The sequence below is a fragment of the Callorhinus ursinus genome, unplaced genomic scaffold (genome assembly GCF_003265705.2).
Source record: "Callorhinus ursinus isolate GAN/ISIS: 27379988/994484 unplaced genomic scaffold, GSC_fseal_2.0 scaffold92, whole genome shotgun sequence".
Classification (NCBI taxonomy): domain Eukaryota; kingdom Metazoa; phylum Chordata; class Mammalia; order Carnivora; family Otariidae; genus Callorhinus; species Callorhinus ursinus.
In genome coordinates this window covers 661,293-681,394 of record NW_027397154.1, presented here as the reverse complement: position 1 = coordinate 681,394, position 20,102 = coordinate 661,293, and the positions used below count along the sequence as shown (strand labels likewise).

Below are 20,102 nucleotides of genomic sequence, written 5' to 3'. Positions count from 1 at the left end.
GCTCTCACTCCGCCTGCCCGCCCCAGGAGCACGCGGGTGCGGGGCGCGCGGCTGCCGGCGCGGCTCCCCGCCCCCGAGCGGCTCGGTGATGGACACCCGCCGCTTCCAACCGGAGGGGGCCCGGTGCCGAGGCCGCCCAATCGGGGGCCTCGGTGGGCGGGGCGGCCGAGCCCGTCAGATTTGGCGGTCTGGCTTCAACATGGCCGCAGCGCGCAGCGTCAACGCAGAGAGCGGCCGTGAGGAAGAGGGGCCCGAGGGGTCGTGTCCGGAATCAGGGCCCCCCGGCGCCACCATCCCGAGGGTGAAGCTCCTCGACACTCTGGTGGATACCTTCCTCCAGAAGCTGGTCGCCGCCGGGAGGTAAGGGGGACAAAGCTACGGGCGTGCGAGAGGCCCGGGGGGGGGCGCGGCGGCGCTGGCGGCGGCCTGGTCACGGGGCCTCGTGCCCGGGCTGTGATTGGCCGGCGTGCCTTCAGTCACGTGGTCTCGCGCGCTCCGTCCGGGGGCGGGGCGGGGAGCTCGGCGCTCTTTTCATCCGCGGCCCGGGCCCCGTTGTGCGGGAAGGCGGCTGGGGAGGTGTGGGGTGCCCACGACCCGATGCGGAAGTGCAGGCGGGTCGTGGGCCGTCCGCGCGGGGGTCGCGCCGTGTCCCCCGCGGGCGGTGCTGCGGCCGTGCTCCCCGCGCGGCCCGCGCCTTAGTCCGGCACAGAGCTGCGGCCGTCCCTGCGCCCGAGGGTTCAGGCCGCACACGTACGAGCGCCCTGCTGGCGCGCATCCGTGGGTGGAGACGGGCAGGGGCAGAGTAGGCACGGCGCTTGCTGAGATGGCGGGCAGGCGATGGCGTGGAGGGCAGCTCGGGGAAGGGAGCCCACCGAGGACGTGACACTGAGCGGAACCAGGAGCAGGGAGGGATGGGGGAGAGCCTACAGACGACGGACGTAGCTTGTGCAAAGGCCCTGAGGTAGTCAGGTCTGCTGGGGGAGGGGAGGTGGCGGCCTTTTCGTGCAGGACCTAGTTTCCAGAGTAATTAATTTGATAAAACAATTTGTAATTATTGCTATGGAGCCGTCATAAGACACCACCAAGATCTGTCCAGGCGAGGTCCCTTCTTGGTTTTAGTGTCCCCCACCGCCCCGCTCGTTCTTGTCTTCCTCTCCCCTCTCCATAGGCCCCACTTTCTATTGGCTCTATGTCCTCCGATTATTCATTTGCGTCTACAGTGTCCCAGGCTATGTTCCAGGAGCTGGAGATGAACCTGTGATCAAGGGGCCAGGAAGGTCCCTGCTCTCCTGGAGAAGGTGCACTGGTGCCATAAAGAGAACTAAATCAGGGTAAAGGAATAGAGCAGTGCGATGGGGGCGTCAGGGTTAGCATGAGTGCAAGAAGTGACGTTTGAGTATGTTCGCTTCCTTGTAAAATATGTTGTTTTGTCTGCATGTTTTAAGTTTATATGAATGGTGATTGAGCTGCATACAACTTTTTTCACTCAACACCATTTTTTTTTTTTTTTTTTGAGATCTTACCACGTCCTGTAAGTGCATGTGGTTCAGGGCTTCTCAGGCTGCTTTTCATTCCATGATTCGCATCCAGCGCTTCCCCATCCCCGGTCACAGACCCCTGGTTGCCTCCGGACCCCGCTTCCACAGGTCATGCCCAGGTGACTTGTCCTTGTCCACGCTCTTGCACAAGTGCTGGCATTTCTGGACGTAGATAACGGAGAGGGGCCCCTGGATTCTGGGGTTTACACCTACCTGTGGCTTGTCAGATTGCTTTCCAGAAAGGCTGTTCCAGTCTTCTCCATCCTCACCAGCACCGGGGTCCACCACTCTAACTCCTGCCGCTCTGAAGGTGTGGAGAGGGCTGCCCCACGGTGGTTGTAACACCCCGGCTGCCTCACAGCTTGGGACATACCCTCATTACGCTTGTCAGTCATATGGCTTCCTTTTCCGACAGCTGCCTACTCATTTCCTCCAGCTTTTTTTTTTTTTGGACTCATTTTTTTTTTTAAAAGATTTATTTATTTATTTGAGAGAGTGAGAAAGAGAGAGAGGGAGAGTATATGGGGGGGGAGGGTCAGGGGGAGAAGCAGGCTCCCCGCCGAGCAGGGAGCCCGATGCGGAACTCGATCCCGGGACTCCGGGATCATGACCTGAGCCGAAGGCCGTCGCTTAACCAACTGAGCCACCCAGGCGCCCCCAGACTCATCTTCTTAAGATTTTATTTATTTGACAGAGCACAAGCGGGGGGAGCGCCAGGCAGAGGCAGAGGGAGAAGCAGGCTCCCCGCTGAGCAGGGAACCCAACTCAGGGCTCCATCCCAGGACCCTGAGATCATGACCCGAGCTGAAGGCAGACGCTTAGCTGACTGAGCCACCCAGGCGCCCCTTCTGTAGAGTTTTAAAGTTCTTTAAAGAACTCATGCATTCTTTACTAGGTCACTACCTAGTCCTTCGTAGTTTCTGTTACTATTGTGAATATTCTCTATTTTTTTTAACATTAGTTACTGATGACTTAGAGAAACTGTTGCTTTTTGTAAGATAGTTGTATCTCGCAGTCTTGCTCCACTCTTATTAAAGTATAACTTCCCTCAGAATGCACAGATCATGAATGTTCAGCTTGATAGCATTTTCACGAACGAGCACACCCATGTAACCAGCACCCAGAGCAAGAAACAACCCCAGGAAGTGCTCGTATGCCCCCTTCCCATCTTTTCCTTCAGCTGAAAGGGTAACCACCTTCCTGACTTTGGTTAACCAGACATTAGTTTTGCCTGGGTTTCCGCCCCTCCCCCCCACTTTATTAAATGGAATCCTGTGGTTTGTAATCTTTTATGTCTGACTTCTTTTCCTTGACATTGCCTTTGTGAGATTCACCCACATTGTCATCAAGGACTTGTAGCAAACAGTGATGTAATCATCTTTGCCTTTTTCCTAAAGTTCTCCACAGTGTTTAAGTTTTTGGTACGTATTTTTGGAAAATTATGAAAGTCCCTGTGTGTTTCTAGTTTTCTGAGAGGTTTTTAAAAAGTCATAATTATTTTTTTAAATGTGTTTGTTTATGTAAGTAATGTCTACATCCAACATGGGGCTCAAACTCATAACCCAGAGATCGAGTCACGTGCTCTTCTGACTGAGCCAGCCAAATGCCCCTGAAGAGTCATAATTAGATGTTGAACTTTATCAAATGTTTTCTTCCTTTAATGAGATGATCTTGAATTTTTCTTTAGTTCATTAATATTGGTGATCTCCGTTGGTTGATTTTGTGGAAGTTAAACCATCTTTGCATTCTGGGAATAAATGTACTTGATTATGGTGCATTTTTAAAATACACTGTTAGGGGGCACCTGGCTGGCTCAGTCGGGAGCGTGTGACTCTTGATCTTGGGGTTGTGGGTTTGAGCCTCACGTTGGGTGGAGATTACTTAAAAATAAAATCTTTTGAAAAATACACTGTTAGATTTAGTTAGATCTGTGTTCGTATGCTAGTAAGTTAATGGACCTATAATTTTTTTTTTACTGTCCTTATTTGTTTATAGAATCAAAGATCTATTAGCCATGTATGAGGACTTGGACAGTACTGCCTCTTCTGAAACAATTTATATAAGATTGGGATTATCTGTGTCTTAAAAGTTTGCAAGAGGGGCACCTGGGTGACTCAGTTGTTAGGTGTCTGCCTTCGGCTCAGGTCATGGTCCCAGGGTCCTGGGATCGAGCCCCGCATCGGGCTCCCTGCTTGGCAGGAAGCCTACTTCTCCCTCTCCCACTCCCCCTGCTTGTGTTCCCTCTCTTGCTGTCTCTCTCTCTCAAATAAATAAATAAAATCTTTCATTAAAAAGAAAAAATTTGCAAGAGCTCATTTAGGCCAAGAACTTTTGGGCGTGGTTGAGGACAGTGGGCGTTAAGAGCCGTGATGCTGGATGTGTCCTCCAGAGGGCACTGCAGACGTCTGGCATGGAGCGGTTTCTTGTAATGGCTACAAGTCAGCTCAGATTTGATTTCTTCTTGTGACAGAATTGCTGTTTTACAGGCATCCCCCCGACCCAAATCTGTCTCCTTTGTCTGTTATACTCTAACTTTTCAAAATGTTTTAAATTTTTATTTAAATTAAATTTTTATTATTTTCCCCTTTTCCATTATATGCTGTTTCTCTTTTTTGGACTTTGTGTAGGCAGAGTTCTCTCTATCTTACTAATCTTTTTACAGAATTGGCTTTTAAAAAAAACTTTTGAGGTTTATTATGAGTCTCTATATCTTTGAAATCTATCTTTATCTTTATTATTTATTTGTTTTTATTTCTTTAGGTTTATTAGTCTTTTCCCAAGTTCTTGAGTTGAATATTTAGCTCTTTTCTTTTTCAGCCTTTTTTTTGTTTTCTGAAAAATGTGCTTTTTTAAAACTACAAATTTTCCGGGCACCTGGGTGGCTTAGTCTGTTGAGCGGCTGTCTTCGGCTCAGATCCTGATCCCAGGGTCCTGGGATCGAGCCCCGCATCATCAGGCTCCTTGCTCAGTGGGGAGTCTGCTTCTCCCTTTCCCTCTGCCTGCTGCTTGTGCTCTCGCTCTCTCTGGCAAATAAATAAGTAAAATCTTAAAAAAAAGAAAAACTATAGGGACGCCTCGGTGGCTCAGTCATTGAGCGTCTGCCTTCGGCTCAGGTCATGATCCCAGGGTCCTGGGATCGAGCCCCGCATCCATCTCCCTGCTCAGCGGGAAGCCTGCTTCTCCCTCTCCCGCTCCCCCTGCTTGTGTTCCCTCTTTTGCTGTGTCTTTCTCTGTCAAATAAATAAAATCTTAAAAAAAAAACACTATAAATTTTCGTATGACTACTTTTGCTGGTTTCTACAAATTCTGGTATTTCATATTTCATAGTCATTTAAGTTTTTAATTGAGATATAAATTCTTATACCATGAAATTTACCCTCACAGTGCACAATGAGCACACTCACAGAGTTGTGCACCCATCACCACTCTCTGGTTCCAGAACATTTTCATTGCCCCTCGTGTTTGTTAGCAGTCACTCCCCATTCCTCATCCCAGCTCCCAGCAGTCACCCGTCTGCCTTCTGTCTGTGTGCCTCTGCCTGTTCTGGACATTTCATCTATACAGAGCATACCACACCTGGCTTGATGTGTCCAGATTCTCGCACTTCGCATAAGGAATGATTTCAGGGTTTGTCCATGTCCCCCGTGTCAATACGTCACTCCTTTTTATGACTGAATTGTATTCTGTTGTGTGGCTTTCCCTACCACATTTCGTTTACCCTGCATTGACTGACACCCAGGTGGGGCAGTTTTCACCCTATTGTCTGTTAAGAATAATGCTGCGGAGAGCATCACTGAACAAGTGTCCAGCTCTCCTGGGGATACACCTACGAGTGGAATTGTTGGCTCATGTAATAACTCTAGGTTTCACTTTTGGGGGAATTGCCAGACTGTTTCCCAAAGCAGCTGTGCTATTTTACATTTCCACCAGCTTGAGGTGTGGCAAGGGTTTCGATTTCTCCACATCCTCACCCACGCTCCTTACTGTTTGTCTTTTTTTTTTTTTAAGATTTTATTTATTTATTTGACAGACACAGTGAGAGCAGGAACACAAGCAGGGGGAGTGGGAGAGGGAGAAGCAGGCTTCCCGCGGAGCAGGGAGCCCGATGTGGGGCTCTATCCCAGGACCCTGGGACCATGACCCGAGCCGAAGGTAGATGCCTAACGACTGAGCCACACAGGCGCCCCACTGTCTGTCTTTTTGATGATAGCCCGTAGCCGGGCATAAAGTGGTATCTCACAGTGCCTTGGATTTGTATTTTCCTAAGGATTACCGAGGCTGAGCACATTTCATGTGCTTATTGACCATTTTTGTATCTTATTTGGAGAAATGTTGATTCAAATATTTTGCCCATTATTTATTTATATATAATTTTTTTCATTTTATTTTTGTCTTTAAAGATTTTATTTATTTGAGAGAGCGCTAGAGAGAGAGCAAGCACGAACGCGGGGCAGAGCGAGACGGAGAAGCAGACTCTCCGCTGAACAGGGAGCCCAATGCAGAGCTCGATCCCAGGAAACTAGGATCATGAACTGAGCCGAAGAAAGCCGACTGAGCCACTCAGGCGCCCCTTTATTTAGTTTTAAATAATCTCTACACCCAACATGGGGCTTGAACCCACAACCCTGAGATCAAGTTGCATGCTCCACTGAGTGAGCCAGCCAGGGGCCCCATATTTTGCCCATTTTTTAAGTGGGCTGTCTTTTTACTGTTAACTTGTAAGAGTTCTAATTTTGAGAAGTCCAGTTTAGATGACTTATTAATGTGTATTTATTTAGATAAAAAGTTGCAGAGAATTTTTTCTTTGGTTGCAGGTGGTTTTAGTGTCATATGTGAGAAACCACTGTCTGATTCAAGGTCATGGAGACTTACACCTGTGTTTTCTTCTAATGAGTTGTATGGTTTTTGATCTTATGTTTGATCCGTTTTGAGTTTAGTTTCTGTGTGTGGTATGAGAAAGGGGTCCAACTCCATTCTTTCATATGTGGACGTAGTCATTTAAACTTATGGACTTTGTAATTTTCCTTACGATTTCTTCTTTAACCCAATGATTAGTAGTATGTTATTTAGTTTCCAGACATGTGATTTTTTTTTAAAGTTATCCTTTTGTTGTGACTTCTAATTTTATCGCATTATGGTTAGATCACATGGTCTGTATGACACTGATTTTGGGGGGAACTTTTGACACTTTGAAATCATATGGCCAGTATGTGGGCAGTTTTTGTGAATGTTCCATGTGTGCTTGAAAAGAATGTGTGGTTTCTGTTTCCTGGGCGTAAAATTCTATACTTATTATCAGTTTCAACTTTTCAGTTTTATTAAAATCTTTTATATGCTCATTAAGAAAATCTTTTTGATTGAGCCATCCATTTCTTTTCAAAATCTCCAGTCACAATTTATGTTTTATTTATTTATTTATTTTTAATTAAATATTTTTATTTATTGAGAGAGAGAGAGAGAATGATAGAAAGGCATGAGAGGGAGGAGGGTCAGAGGGAGAAGCAGACTCCCCGCTGAGCAGGGAGCCCCATGCGGGACTCGATCCCGGGACTCCAGGATCATGACCTGAGCTGAAGGCAGTCGCCCAACCAACTGAGCCACCCAGGTGCCCCTGTTTATTTATTTTTAGTAATCTCTGCTCCCAACATGGGGCTGGAACTCACGACCCTGAGGTCAGGAGTCACACAGTCTACCAACTGAGCCAGCCAGATGCCCCTGATGTTTCTTAAAGTCATGACTGATCCTTTTTTTTTCTTCATGTTTGAGATATCTCCACCGATTTAAAAATCTCTATTTATTTATTTGTAATGCTCTGAATACAATGACTTTAAAGGTACTCTGCTTTGCAGAGGAATAGATTGTTGGCAGGACTATCTACGGTCTTTCTAGAGGCTCTAGACTGATTTTTTTTGAGACTCCAACTCATGTCAGTGTCTTTTTTTTAAATTTTATTTATTTATTTGAGAGAGAGTGAGACAGAGCATGAGAGGGGAAAGGGTCAGAGGGAGAAGCAGACTCCCCACTGAGCAGGGAGCCCGATGCAGGACTTGATCCCAGGACGCCGGGATCATGACCTGAGTCAAAGGCAGTCGCTTAACTAACTGAGCCACCCAGGCGCCCCTTGTGTGTCAATGTCTTTAAAAAGCATCCCGTAGGGGCGCCTGGGTGGCTCAATTGGTTAAACATCTGCTCCGTTCGTGATCTCAGTATCCTGGGATCAAGCCCTGCATCGGGCCCCCTGCTCAGCCAGGAGCCTGCTTCTCCCTCTTCCTCTGCCCCTCCCCCCCTTGTGCTTTCTCTTTCTCTTAAATAAATAAAATCTTAAAAAAAAAAATTCTAGTTTGAATAACGTCTAATCATGGGAAAATGATCACATAATGGTAAATTTTAAAATCAGGTTATGGAGGGAAGCATGCAGATCCCACATGAATATGATTTTTCTCTAATTGTGTTGAAATTGCAGTTGACTAGGGTTGCCTAGTGGCCCAGTGGGTGGAGCATGCAACTCTTGATCTCAGGGTTGTAGGTTCAAACGCCTGTCTATTGAGTATAGACGTTCCTTAAATAAAATCTTAAAAAAAATAAAATTGCGAAGTTTCATTTTATCGTCATTTATTTATTTATTTATTTATTTATAAAGATTTTATTTATTTATTTGACAAAGACACAGCGAGAGAGGGAACACAAGCAGGGGGAGTGGGAGAGGGAGAAGCGGGCTTCCCGCGGAGCAGGGAGCCTGAAGCGGGGCTCGATCCCAGGACCCCGGGATCACGACCTGAGCCGAAGGCAGACGCTTAACGACTGAGCCCCCCAGGCGCCCCACATTTTATAGTCATTTAAAAATGACAATTATTAGTTTAGTCTGGGCTTTTTTTTTAATCATTCCATTTTTTTAAAGTCTGAAGCATTCCGTCTGACCCTAAAAAGCTTGTCATCCCGGAGTCCCGTGCCTAACTGCCGAGGTGGGGCAGACGGAGGCGACTGGGGGTGGGATGCAGGAGAGAGGAGGGATGGGGACCCCAGGACCCCCCCTTGGGGTGGTTGGGTGGCGGGTGGTGCCATCCATCAGGAGCTGGGGGGAGAAACAGGCCTGGGGTTCAGAGCTGTTTGTACAGGTTCGGGCTTCTCTGCACCTTTGCTCCCTCCTCCCAGCGCCTGGCCAAGCCCAGGTCAGTTTCCGCCCTCGCCCTCTGCCCCTTCCCCAGCAGGTGGAGCAGCTCAGTGGAGCCTCTCCTCCTACCCCCGCCCCTCCTACCCCGCCAGTCCTCTCCCCTTCTCCACAGCAGCTATTGGAAATGTCCATCGTGCCCCTCAGGCCTTTCCCCTGCACCCCTGCGCCCCGCCCCTGTGCCCTGGCCGTGAGAATGATCCCCAGCACCTGGTCCGTAGAGAAAACTGAGGTCACCAGGAGGAGTTCCTGCGTCTGTGGATCTGGCTGAGAGCCGCCCAGTCCTGCGTACCCCTCGGTGTCACTCTCTTGGTGTCACTCCCCTCACTTCCAAGGCTGTGGCTGCAGGTCTCTCTCTTCTAGGCGCTAGTCCCCCATCTCTGGTTTTTGTCTCAGCTGGAAGCAGTTCTGCTGCCATTCCCTTGAAACGTTCCTTTCAAGGTCATTAATAACTCTTTTGCTAGGGGCGCCCGGGTGGCTCAGTCGTTAAGCGTCTGCCTTCAGCTCAGGTCACCGTCCCAGGGTCCTGGGATCAAGCCCCGCATCGGGCTCCCTGCTCGGCAGGAAGCCTGCTTCTCCCTCTCCCACTCCCCCTGCTTGTGTTCCTGCTCTCGCTGTGTCTCTCTCTGTCAAATAAATAAATAAATAAAATCTTTAAAAACTAAAAATAACTCTTTGTTGCTAAATAGTGTGGATATTTTTTCATATTTTGTCTACTTGCTCTCCTTGTCGCATTTGACGCTGCTTAGCCACTCCTCTGTCCTTGACACTGTCCCTTGGCTTCCCCGCAGTCTCTGCCCTTCTACCTTCTTGGGCTCCTCTTCGTCTCCTCGTCCTTGAATATGTGAGCGCTGGCCCTTCCTCATGTCCCTCCACACGTGAATGATCACATCTCATTGGATGGCTTGCTGCTTCTGACAGCCCTTGAGTGTCTGCACGGCTCCTTGCACTGGCCTCCAAGGCCCCGCGCTCTCCGGCCCCCGCCTATGACTTGTTACCTCGGGGAGACCTCCTCCTCTTCTGGAAGAGCAAGAGCTTTCTGCCTCAGGACATTTGCAATTGAGGTCTGCTCCGCCAGGAATGGTTTTCCTCCATCTCTTGGTGACCCTCTTTAAAGCCACCTTCCTCCCCTGGTTACTCTCTTTATCACGACACCTTAGTTTATGCCCCCGTAGCTCTCTGACAGTGCACAGTTCCCTTGTCCGTGTCCCCCACGTAAACCACAACGACAGGGTCGGGTCTGTTTGATTCACCGCTCTGCACTCAAGCTGATCGCGGTGCCTGGCGCCCAGGCGACACACAGTAGATAGTTGGGGAGTCCCTGAGGTTTCCCCGGCTGCATCTCTCTGCCCAGCGTCAGGCTCCAGCAGTCTACTCCCGGACTGTCCTCGGTGTCTCACAGAACCGTTAAGTTCAGCATGGTGGAGACGGGACAGCTGCTCCCTCTGTGGTCTCTGGCTTGGTAGAAGATACCACTGTGTGCCCGTTCTCTAAGCCAGAGGTTTGGGCGTGCTCACTAATCCCTCGCTCCAGCCAGCCACTGAGCCCCGTTGAAGCAGTTCGCTCTCAGCCTGTTCCTCCCCTCCTGTGTGCCAGTGCTCAGGTTCAGGCCCCCCATCTCACTCCATTGCTGCCACTGCCTCCAGCCTGGCCCTCCAGCCTCAGTCCTGCCCCCTCCCGTACTGCTCACTTTGAAGCATGTCCTTCTCCTACTTAAACGGGTTAATTGGCTCAGGATGGCTTCCAGAATCAGCTCAGCACACGGGGCCATTACTCCTCGGCCCCTCCCTGTTCAGCTGTGGTCAGGGCCGTGGGTGCACACACACATGCACGTGGACACACACACGTGCCCATGAGCTGCTCTGCAGCGATCTGCTCTTTCCACTGGCCGCTTCTCCCTGCTAGGACCTCCTTCCCTCCATGCGCTGCAGTCGACTTCCTCACATGTCCGCTGCAGCTCCCCCACCGCCTGGGCCTCCTCCTGTCCTCTGGCCGACTCCTGCTTCCCGCTTGGGTCTCAGACTGCCTCCTCCGAGGCGTCTTCCCTGAGCTCCCTGTGAGCCCCCTCTGCTATCCTGTCTTCCTGGGATAGACCCGTCTTCCCTTTGTCACAGTATCCCGGAAGCAGATGACCCTCCTTCTGACGTCCGGCCAGACGGTCAGGAGTAGCCCAACAGTCTGTCACATGCCGACGGTGTTCACCTCCCTCATCTCGCCACGTGGGCATCTCATCATTGGGCAGCATCACAAGAAGAAGGAAGGTGAATGTGGTCCAGTAGGATATTGAGAGAGAGACCTCCCAGTGACCCAGACCCCGCCTCCGGTGGGAGGCATGCCTCGGATCCCTGAGGTTCTAGGCGTGACAAGTGTGTGAGTACTGTGTGTCATAGGAAGCCCCCCACCACCATCTGGTGACTGAACGCCTGGCCACAAGGAGTAGGTGGTTCTTCCTCCACCCAGACCTTACTGCTCAGGTCCCTGTGCCAACTGAGCACCACCCGCGGGCCCGGAATGCTGCTGCTCATCTTTATCACGGTCTGTGCAGCCCCTGTCACGTGGGAACACGCTGCCACTCCCTGGATGGCCTGGATGAGTGATTCCAGACCTCAGCAATCCCAGCTCTCTTCAGGAAACCCCAATAAATCCCTCTCTGCCCCACCAAAGAAGAACGTATTGAGAGAGAGACCACATTCATACAACTTTGATTGCAGTATGCTGTTATAAGTATATTTTATAGAACAATTATTTTTATAGTGTTATTCATCTCTTACAGTACCTAGTTTATAAATTAAACTTTATCATAGGTATGTATGTATGTTCAGGAAAAAGCATAGTATATACAGGGTTCAGGTTTATCCACAGTTTCAGGCATCTGTTGGGGGTCTTGGAATGTATCCCCGTGGGTAAGGGAGACTACTGTACAATTATCTTGATGGAATTTTTTTGTATCTTTGTGTTAATATTTATCAAATCAGAAGTCTTTTTCAGAAAAAGTGTCTCAATTTCAGGTTCTCACTATTAAGTTTCTAGTAGTTTCCAAAGGGAATCCAAGCAATAAAGGGTTAGGTTAGCCCAGGGGGCCTATTTATTCATTTGAGAGAGAGAGAGGGTGCACATGAGCAGGGGGAGGGGCAGAGGGAGAAGCTGACTCCCTGCTGAGCAGGGAGCCCGATGCAGGGGGCGGGGGGGGGGGTGACACAGAGATCATGACCCAAGGTGAAGGCAGACACTTAATTGACTGAGCCACCCAGGCGCCCCTAATGAAGATTAATTTTTAAAAGGTAACTTTTTGCCACGGTTGTCATAAATCACAGACTTGTGCTGTCATCAAAGAGCATTTCTCATTTTGGCTTCCCTTTTCTTTCTTAGGCAAGGGCTGCCCAGCAGACCCGGGCCTGAGGAAGGGCAGCGGGAAGGAGCTGACCGAAGAGCACCTGCTAGCGCAGCGGGGCAGCCTTCCCGTGGGTGGGTGGTGGGGAGTGTGCAGACCTTTGCTGTGTCTGTCCCAGGCGCTGTGCGCCCCATCCCTGGGCTGGGACCGAGGCGCCCTCTGGTGGGCAGCCCGTGAAGGGACGTTCGGCGGGGCCGCAATCCGCCAGGCTGCACACCAGGCCAGCAGAGCCCGGGTGAACCCGCGGAGCCACCTGCAAACCCCCACCTTGACAGACCACGAGGGCTTGGTTCTGGGCTTCAGTATATTTCTTTAAGATTCTATTTATTTATTTGTCAGAGAGAGTGCGAGCGCGCGTGTGCACAGGCAGGGGAACAGCTGGCAGAGGGAGAAGCAGGTGCTCCCCGCTGAGCACGGAGCCTGGTGCAGGCAGTCGCTTAACTGACTGAGCCACCCAGGCATCCCTGAGCTTCAGTATTTTGAAGTTAATTTTTTTTAAGTTAAACTTATGTGATAATGGGGCGCCTGGGTGGCTCAGTCAGTGAAGCATCTGCCTTCGGCTCAGGTCATGGTCCCAGGTCCTGGGATCAAACCCTGCATCGGGCTCCCTGCTTAGCGGGGAGCCTGCTTCTCCCTCTCCCTCTGCCCCTCCTCCTGCTCGTGCTCTCTCCCTCTTTCTCAAATAAGTAAATAAAATCTTTAAAAAAATAAAAAAATAATAAATGTGTGATAACTCAGTTTACAGTGAGTTTTTAGTGCAGTTAATGAAATATTGTGTAGGAAGGATTGAGGAGCAGGCCACTTTAGATCTCGGGGTGGTGAGTTCAAGTCCTACATGGGGCATAGAGGTTACTTTAAAAAATTAACAAAAAAGTATAAGAGAAAAACTAGATTAAAATCCATTAATAAATTCAGTAAATACATTTCAAACAGTAACTTTGATGATAAATGTAGCCCTCTTTGCGGGGGGCACAACTTAGCGTCTCTCTGTCGTGGGGCCAGTGGGTTCTTCCTGCCACTGGGCTGGCTTCTGTGCAGGCATCTGCCACCAGGACCCTTTTACAAAGCACTTGCCTTCTGCAAGGAGACTTCTCAACTCTGGGAAGCTAACTTTTTTTTTTTTTAAGATTTTATTTATTTACTTAGCAGAGGGAGACAGAGCGAGAGAGGAAACACAAGCAAGGGGAGTGGGAGAGGGAGAAGCAGGCTTCCTGCTAAGCAGGGAGCCCGATGCGGGGCTCAATCCCAGGACCCTGGGATCATGACCTGAGCCGAAGGCAGACACTCAACGACTGAGCCACCCAGGCGCCCCATCCCGGAAGCCAGCTTACTGTTCGGCACCTCTGAGGGGGGCAGTGAGGACTGTTTTCCTGAAATTAGGGATACTAATTGTAGCTAACGTGGCGCTTGTCAGTGAGCTGGGCACTGTTCTAAGTACTTTACATATGTGACCTCACAGTAATTCTGTGAGCGCGGACACACTTACTATCCCCACTTGACGGAGCAGAACCTGAGGCTGGCAAAGGTAAAGAAGTAGTCACAGATCACTCATCTGATGAGCGGTAGAGGTAGGATTTGAACCCAGACAGGCAGGCCAAGATTCCGCAGACCCAGTGCACGTAGCCAGCACGCAGCTGGGTAGCCCCCTGCGTACCCTTGGAAGGCCAAGGCCAGGGCACCGTTCCAACAGAGAGCCAAAGGGGACTTGCAGAGAGGCCACCGGGGCTGCTCATGAGCGAGGGCTCCCCCGCCCCAGCAGTGCATGCCTGCTGGCCTGGAGTCCAGGGTAGCTGGGGGTAGGGCTGGTCTGCAGCCGCATCAAACAGTTCTGGGCACCCTGGAAATCCCAGTGATCCCAGTGACATTGCAGGCGGCAGGACGGCCCGGCATGTTTTCTAAAATGCATCACTTTTCCTGCTTCTCCCTTAGAGTATTTTTTTAGGAGATTGACAAGGGCATTTAAACCATTCCCAAGCCTGCCCTGGCTCTCGAGAAGGGAATTCCTGGGGGGGGGGGGTTGGAGGAAGGTGGACAAAGGCACGCGCATCAGCTAGAGGATGAGGAAGCCCTGGGCATGCAGTGTCCACCACGATGACCGCAGCTCACGCCACTCTGGGAAGAGCGTCTGTTGCAAGAATTCCCATCACGAGGAAAGCTTTTCTTCCCTGTTTTTTGTGTCTCTGTGAGCTGGTGATGGGTGTTGACTACACTTTCTGTGCTCATCACTTCATTGTATATGTGAGTCAAAGCATCATGCTGTGTGCCTTAATACAAGGAGGCAATTATATCACAGTAAGACTGGAAACAAACAAAGCGAAGATCCCGTCCTCCTGTCTCGCTGACACCAGCCTCCAGTGTGGCTGCCTTCCCTCCGTGCCCGTGCAGCAGGCATTCACCATTTGGGGATCTGTGCGGACGGCCTTCACTTTCACTGAGTCCTCAGAGCCCATCGGGGCTGTGGGAAGAGCTCCGCGCAGCACTGGCGCGCAGACGGCTGGCCCCCGGCCCCTGCCCCAGGCCCTCGCCGCTGCTGGCTGCCTGAGTGCAGGACGGGGGCCTACTCAGACCCTCTGCCGTCAAGTGGGCCGGGTGGAGGAACAGGATCTCCGGTGTCCAAGCCAAGCCCATCTCAAGCCACAATTACCCAGTTTCAGTTCCAGCCCCACTTGGGCAGGCGTCCTGCGTCCCCACATTCCTCGTGTAGCCACAGACTGCGTGGCGAGGGGGGCTGGCGGCACACAAGATGCCTGGGGCCCCACCGAGGCTGAAGGGTGTCCGCCATCCGTCCCGTGCCCTGGCCACGGGTGCCAAGGTTTAGCCCCCACGGGGTGTCGGCGTCCAGTGTGGACCGTCACAACAGGGAGAGACCGTCCCCTCCTGTGGAGCCACCGGCAGAGGCTTGCAACCACCCTCCAAAAATAAAGCCCTGGCTTACTGCGTTTGCCAGTTGCCAAGGTGTAAACGCTCAATCCAGAGTGCCAGAGAGATGGTGGTGGTGGACCTTACACAGTGTTTCCACACACAGGGTGTCAGCTGTCTCCAGAGCACCGAGGATGTGCTGCGTTAGCAAGTCGTGTGTTTTGAGTAGTTAGTACCATTTCTTTTAACATTTACTGCCAGATTATATAACAGTGTTCAGTGCGGCCGTGTTGAACAGCAGGCTCACAGATTTCCTGAAAACACAGTAGGTGTCCCTTGCAAGCCCCTGTGCGCTCTCGAGTGTCACCTGCCCCACAGACATTGTGTAGGGCAGGACCTGGGCAGGGAGGCCGAGAGCCATGGGAAGGGGGGACCAGCAGTGATTCCCCGGGTGGGGTGGGGGCTAGGCGCCGGCTTCCAGGGGCCCAATCCCCTGTGTGTCCCATGGCCCCCCAGCCTGACCACACAGCTGAGGAGCATCCGGACCCACAGCCGAGCACAGATGTGGGCTGTTACGTGCTTGGGGACTCCCTGGCTCAGACACTTCCTGCAGGTCACTGAACACCCCCCACCCCGGCTTAAAGACGATCCCAAGACCCTTTTCCTTCAAAGCGCCCTCCACAAGTGGCCGTCCCCATGGTCACGTGTGTTTCTGTGTCTGCTGGCATCTCTCTGCCTGAAGCTCCGGGAGGGCCGTGCAGCCTCCCTCCCCGCAGAACACCCAGTACCTGGTTGGCGGCCAGCACAGCAGGCAGCGCCGAACCTTGGCAGAAGGTGAAGGGCCCGAGGGAGAAGGTAGAGACACAAGAACGCAGGGAGTGGGGAGACAAAAGGCAAGAGACTTTTAAGAGAGCAAGCCACTGGGAGCGTCCTGGGTACCCTCTGATCTTCCCAGCTACGAGGGTGGATCAGGGACCCAGCTCTCAACTGCCAGTGACAGAGGCCTGATTCTAAAAGACATGAACAGGGGCGCCTGGGTGGCTCAGTCGGTCAAGCGTCTGCCTTCGGCTCAGGTCATGATCTCAGGGTCCTGGGATCGAGCCCCACGTGGGGCTCCCTGCTCAGCGGGGAGCCTGCTTCTCCCTCTGCCTGACACTCCCCCTGCTTGTGCGCTCTCTTTCACGCTCTCTCCCTCTCAAATAAATAAATAAAATCTATTAAAAAAATTTTTTTTAAATGGCGTGAACAATAAGAGGAATCCATTACCCCGCTAACTAGCAGCCCCAAGGTGGGGTGGCTCTAGTTTGGTGTCTTCAGCAGCTTGATGATGTCCTCAGACACCCCAGTTCTTCTCTTCCGTTCAGCCTCCTTAGGGGATGAACTCTGCCCTCAGGCCAGGGCCCCCACGATGGCTGGGAGCTGGAGACATTGCCTCCAGCACGTGTAGTCACATCCTGCAAAAGGGGCATCCTTCCCGTGTGGCTCCTTTTAGGAGGAAGGCTACCTCTGCCTGCGGCCGCATGCCCTGCCCTGGTCCAGCCCGGCAAGGGGACTGGGACGACCAGAGTTTCTCAAGGACCGCGGCCCACACCAGCAGCAGCGCCCCCTGGGAGCTGGTTGGACGGGGCGGGGGGGAGGGGGCTGGCGCCGAGTCCTAGCAAGCCCTCCCGGTGATTTGATGCACCGTGGTGGACAGGTATGACCCACCGGTTAAGGGGAGACCCCTGAGCTCGGCTGGGCTCTGCTGAGAGGCAGCGAGGACCCCTGGGGACAGGTGAGGCCTCTCGCACCCACAGCCGTTACCCAGGGCCGTGGAGTTGACTGGACCCCGAGCCCCACGGCCGGGGGGGGGGCGGCTAGCTGGGCATGTGACCCTCCATCTTACTGTCTGTCCTTCCTGCCAGCTACCAGAGATTCACTGACTGTTACAAGCACCTCTACCAGCTGCAGCCTGAGATGACACAGCGAATCTATGACAAGCTCGTCACCCAGTTGCAGACATCTGTCCGGGTGAGTGGCAAGGAACACAGCAGGGGGCGCTGCCTCGGGCCGTCTGGGTCCTCAGTGCTCAGAGCTGCCCGCCGTGGCCGCCGTCCATTCCCCGGCGTGTCCCTCCTCTCGGGGTCCGGTGCCATGTCCCCGTGCTGTCTGCCGCAGGGGCTCCTGGCCTCCTCGCATCCCCAGCACCTGGTGCAGGGCCAGGTGCAGAGGAGACACTTAACCGTGCAATTCCGTGGAGCTGTGTGCTACAGGGAGTACCAAAGATGACAGGACTGTGTTCGTGTCTTTAAGGAATATGGTGATCTCTTCGGAGGGCTCCGTTCCCGTGCCCTCGTGCTCCGGGGCGGGGTGGGGGGGGGGGACGGGCAGGAAGCACCAGGGTGTGTCTGTGGCACCAGCCGCTGGGCCTGGGGCTGCAGCATCCCAAGGTGTTGGGCAGGCTCTTCTCAAGTGTTTTCCATCTGATACTTCCTGTTTTTAGTTATTAAAGTCACATGGAGGGAAGTTGGAATGTTGGGACAAAGACACTGGAATCAGCCCAGATCTTACTGAGTCCTGCCCACGGCTTGGTCTATTTTCACTGTGGCCTTGTCTGGTGTCATTAGAGCTCTTTCCTGCTTGCTCTTCAGGAGGAAATCTCTGAGATCAAAGCGGAGGGGAACCTGGAAGCGGTCTTGAGCTCCTTGGACAAGATCGTGCAAGAAGGCAAAGACCGCACGGAGCCGGCCTGGTGAGAAGGGCCCCGCGCGCGGGCCAAGCCCGTCCTCCCCTCCGGGGAAGGAGAAGAGCCCCATAGCCGGCGCGTGCTGTCTGGGGCCTGGGGCCGACTGGGGGCGGCCGTCCTTGCAGGGGGCTCATTTCAGGACCCATCTGCCCGTCGGCAGGAGGTGGAAGGGCGGAGTTGCAGTCTGTGTCAGGCGGGCCCGGCGTCTGGGTTTTATTCACTTGTCCATTTAACAGTATTTAGGGGACACCTACTGTACGCCCCAAACGGTTTTACGTGCCTGGGATTCAGTGCTGAACAAGACAGCCAGAGCTGCTGCCCTGGGGGCTGACGTCCCTGCGGGCAGCCTTGTGGCCTGGGGCGTCCCACGCCGAGCTCCTGCCTCCCCCGACCTTCCCTGCCTGAACTGTCTTGGGCCAGAGCCAGGAAACACCTTCCTTGTGCTTTCCAATTTTTTTATGCTCTGTGATCTTAACACATAAGAGAAATGAGTTTTAGAGCTGAAAACAAATTTTTTGAAGGACCTCTGGTGGCTTCCACCCCACTGCCCCATTGGAACCAACCCGTCCCCTCGCTCTGGGCTTTCAGGACCCCCGTCCTCCTGACTCCAGACCCGCCTGCCTCATCTTCCCACGTTAGCCAGCACTTGCTGGGGCCCCTCCGGGTCCCCCAGTCTCCGGCTCACTGTCTGAGGAGCGGGTGCGCAGGGTCCCACGGACAGAGGCAGTAGCTGGAAGGTCGCCTCCGGTCCTGGAGCGCTAGACATGGGGGGCGGTGCATGCAGCTGGGCCGGCTTGGGTGCAGACGTGGGCGGGGAGAGCGGGGAGAGGGGGTCCCTGGGCGCCGAGCTGAGCGCCAGCCGGTGAGTGTAGCAGTGGAAGCCCGCGCCACGGGAGGCTGCGGGTGGGAGGCCACGGCAGCCTCACCCACACACGCCCTCCCCACCCCGTCCACTGGCCCCGGTGGGGTCGCAGGCGCCCCAGTGGGATCCCGGAGGAAGACATGCGGAGCGCCCTGGTGCCCTACTTCGTGCAGCAGCGGGACGCCCTGCAGCGCCGTGTGCACAGACAGGAGGCCGAGAACAGGCAGCTGGCCGAGGCCGTCCTGGCCGGGCGGGGGCGGGTGCAGGAGCTGCGGCGGCAGGGCGGGGCGCGGCGGCAGGCCTGGCAGGTGAGTGTCCCCGGCATGGTCCCCGGCCCGAGGGACCGGCCCCTCCTGTTAGGGTTAGTGCTCCGTGGCTGTGGGGTTCTCCACGTGACCGATCCCCAGGAGCTTTAAAACGTGCACATTAGGGGGTGCCCCGGGGGGGTGCAGCCAGTTGAGTGTCCAATTCAGTTTGGGCTCAGGTGGTGGTCTCAGTGTCATGAGATCAAGCCCCATGTGGGCCCTGCACTCAGCGAGGAGTCTGCTTGAGATTCCCCCTCTCCCCCTCTCCCCCTCTCCCTTCCTCTCCCTTCCTCTCCCTTCCTCTCCCTTCCTCTCTCTCAAAGAGTGGCTCCAGTCCAGGGTTGTGGGCAGGGCTCGAGGGGCTGCACCACTGTTGGGCTCGCTCCGTCATCCGGATGGCCGGCTTGTGTTTACTTATAACCACTTGGTGGGTCCATTCCTGGGGCGGGCCTTCCTGTTCCTCACAGCAGTGGGTCCCCAGATCCCTGGCTCCCGGGTCCCCGAGCCTTGGAGAGCCGGCAGCAGGAGCAGGCCCAGTGGCTCTTCTGGTCCTCACCCCGTCCCCGGCTCCGGGGCACCGGGCAGCGGCAGCCACTCCTTCCCCACCGTCCCGCGGGAGAGAGGCCTGGAGTCGAGCCGAGTGGGAGGAAGCGCTCGGGTTTTCTCGAGCCGCGTTCGCCCCCTCCTCTTCCAGGCCCTGCGCAGAGAACAGATGGAGCTGCTGGGCGTGCTGGGGGAGCCTGAGTGAGGAGGCGGCGGCCAGACCAGGGCGGTCGGGGCCAAGGGCCTGGGCACGCTGCCCCTGAGGACCACTGAAATCATGCCCAGTCCCCGAGCAGGGATGGAATGAGCTGGGGGATGAGGCCCGACTGTCTCTCCTGCTTTGGGGCTCCCTTGGGTCACACACGCAGCCCCTCACCCCTTTCAGACCCTTCCCTGTTTTCTTCTAACCTGAGGACTGTCGGCCAGCTCCCGTGCTGGGAATCAGGCACCGGGCTCTGTGTCCTCCAGGTCAGGGCCAGCCGGCTGCCGTGCCCGTTCCTGAGCGCCCCCGGACCTGGCTCAGGGAGTCTCTGTTCGGTCTGCCCTGATTGCCCCCTTGCCAGTCAGCCCGAGGGACCGTGCCGTGTTCTCCCCACATCCATAAATAAACTTCCTCCACTTCCTCCATTGTAATCTGTGAGGCTGCTGCTTCTGCCGGGCCTCTCCAGCCTCTCCTGGGCCAAGGCCCCCCGCAAGGCCCCAGCGCTGCTC

The 20,102-nt window shown here is 53.7% G+C and overlaps 1 protein-coding gene across 2 annotated transcripts; it reads left to right on the top strand.

Moving 5' to 3' along the window:
• Positions 1-137: 137 nt before the first annotated feature.
• Positions 138-20,013, top strand: PMF1 (polyamine modulated factor 1). Of its 2 annotated transcripts, XM_025858898.2 has the most exons (5): positions 157-360; positions 16,861-16,966; positions 17,587-17,687; positions 18,656-18,851; positions 19,543-20,013. In XM_025858898.2, the coding sequence occupies exons 1-5, from the start codon at positions 200-202 to the stop codon at positions 19,594-19,596; spliced, it is 618 nt and encodes a 205-aa protein (XP_025714683.1). In that variant the 5' UTR covers positions 157-199; the 3' UTR covers positions 19,597-20,013. The 2 variants fall into 2 exon arrangements, with proteins under 2 accessions (XP_073744743.1, XP_025714683.1); XM_073888642.1 differs by lacking the exon at positions 19,543-20,013 and having other exon boundaries at positions 138-360; positions 18,656-19,125.
• Positions 20,014-20,102: the final 89 nt, after the last annotated feature.

Excerpts from the sequence above, each read along its gene's own strand:
- PMF1 (XM_073888642.1), top strand. The coding sequence starts at position 200 with ATGGCCGCAGCGCGCAGCGTCAACGCAGAGAGCGGCCGTGAGGAAGAG. Across the intron at positions 361-16,860 it reads AAGCTGGTCGCCGCCGGGAG|CTACCAGAGATTCACTGACT; the intron begins GTAAGGGGGACA and ends CCTTCCTGCCAG. Across the intron at positions 17,688-18,655 it reads GACCGCACGGAGCCGGCCTG|GCGCCCCAGTGGGATCCCGG; the intron begins GTGAGAAGGGCC and ends GTGGGGTCGCAG.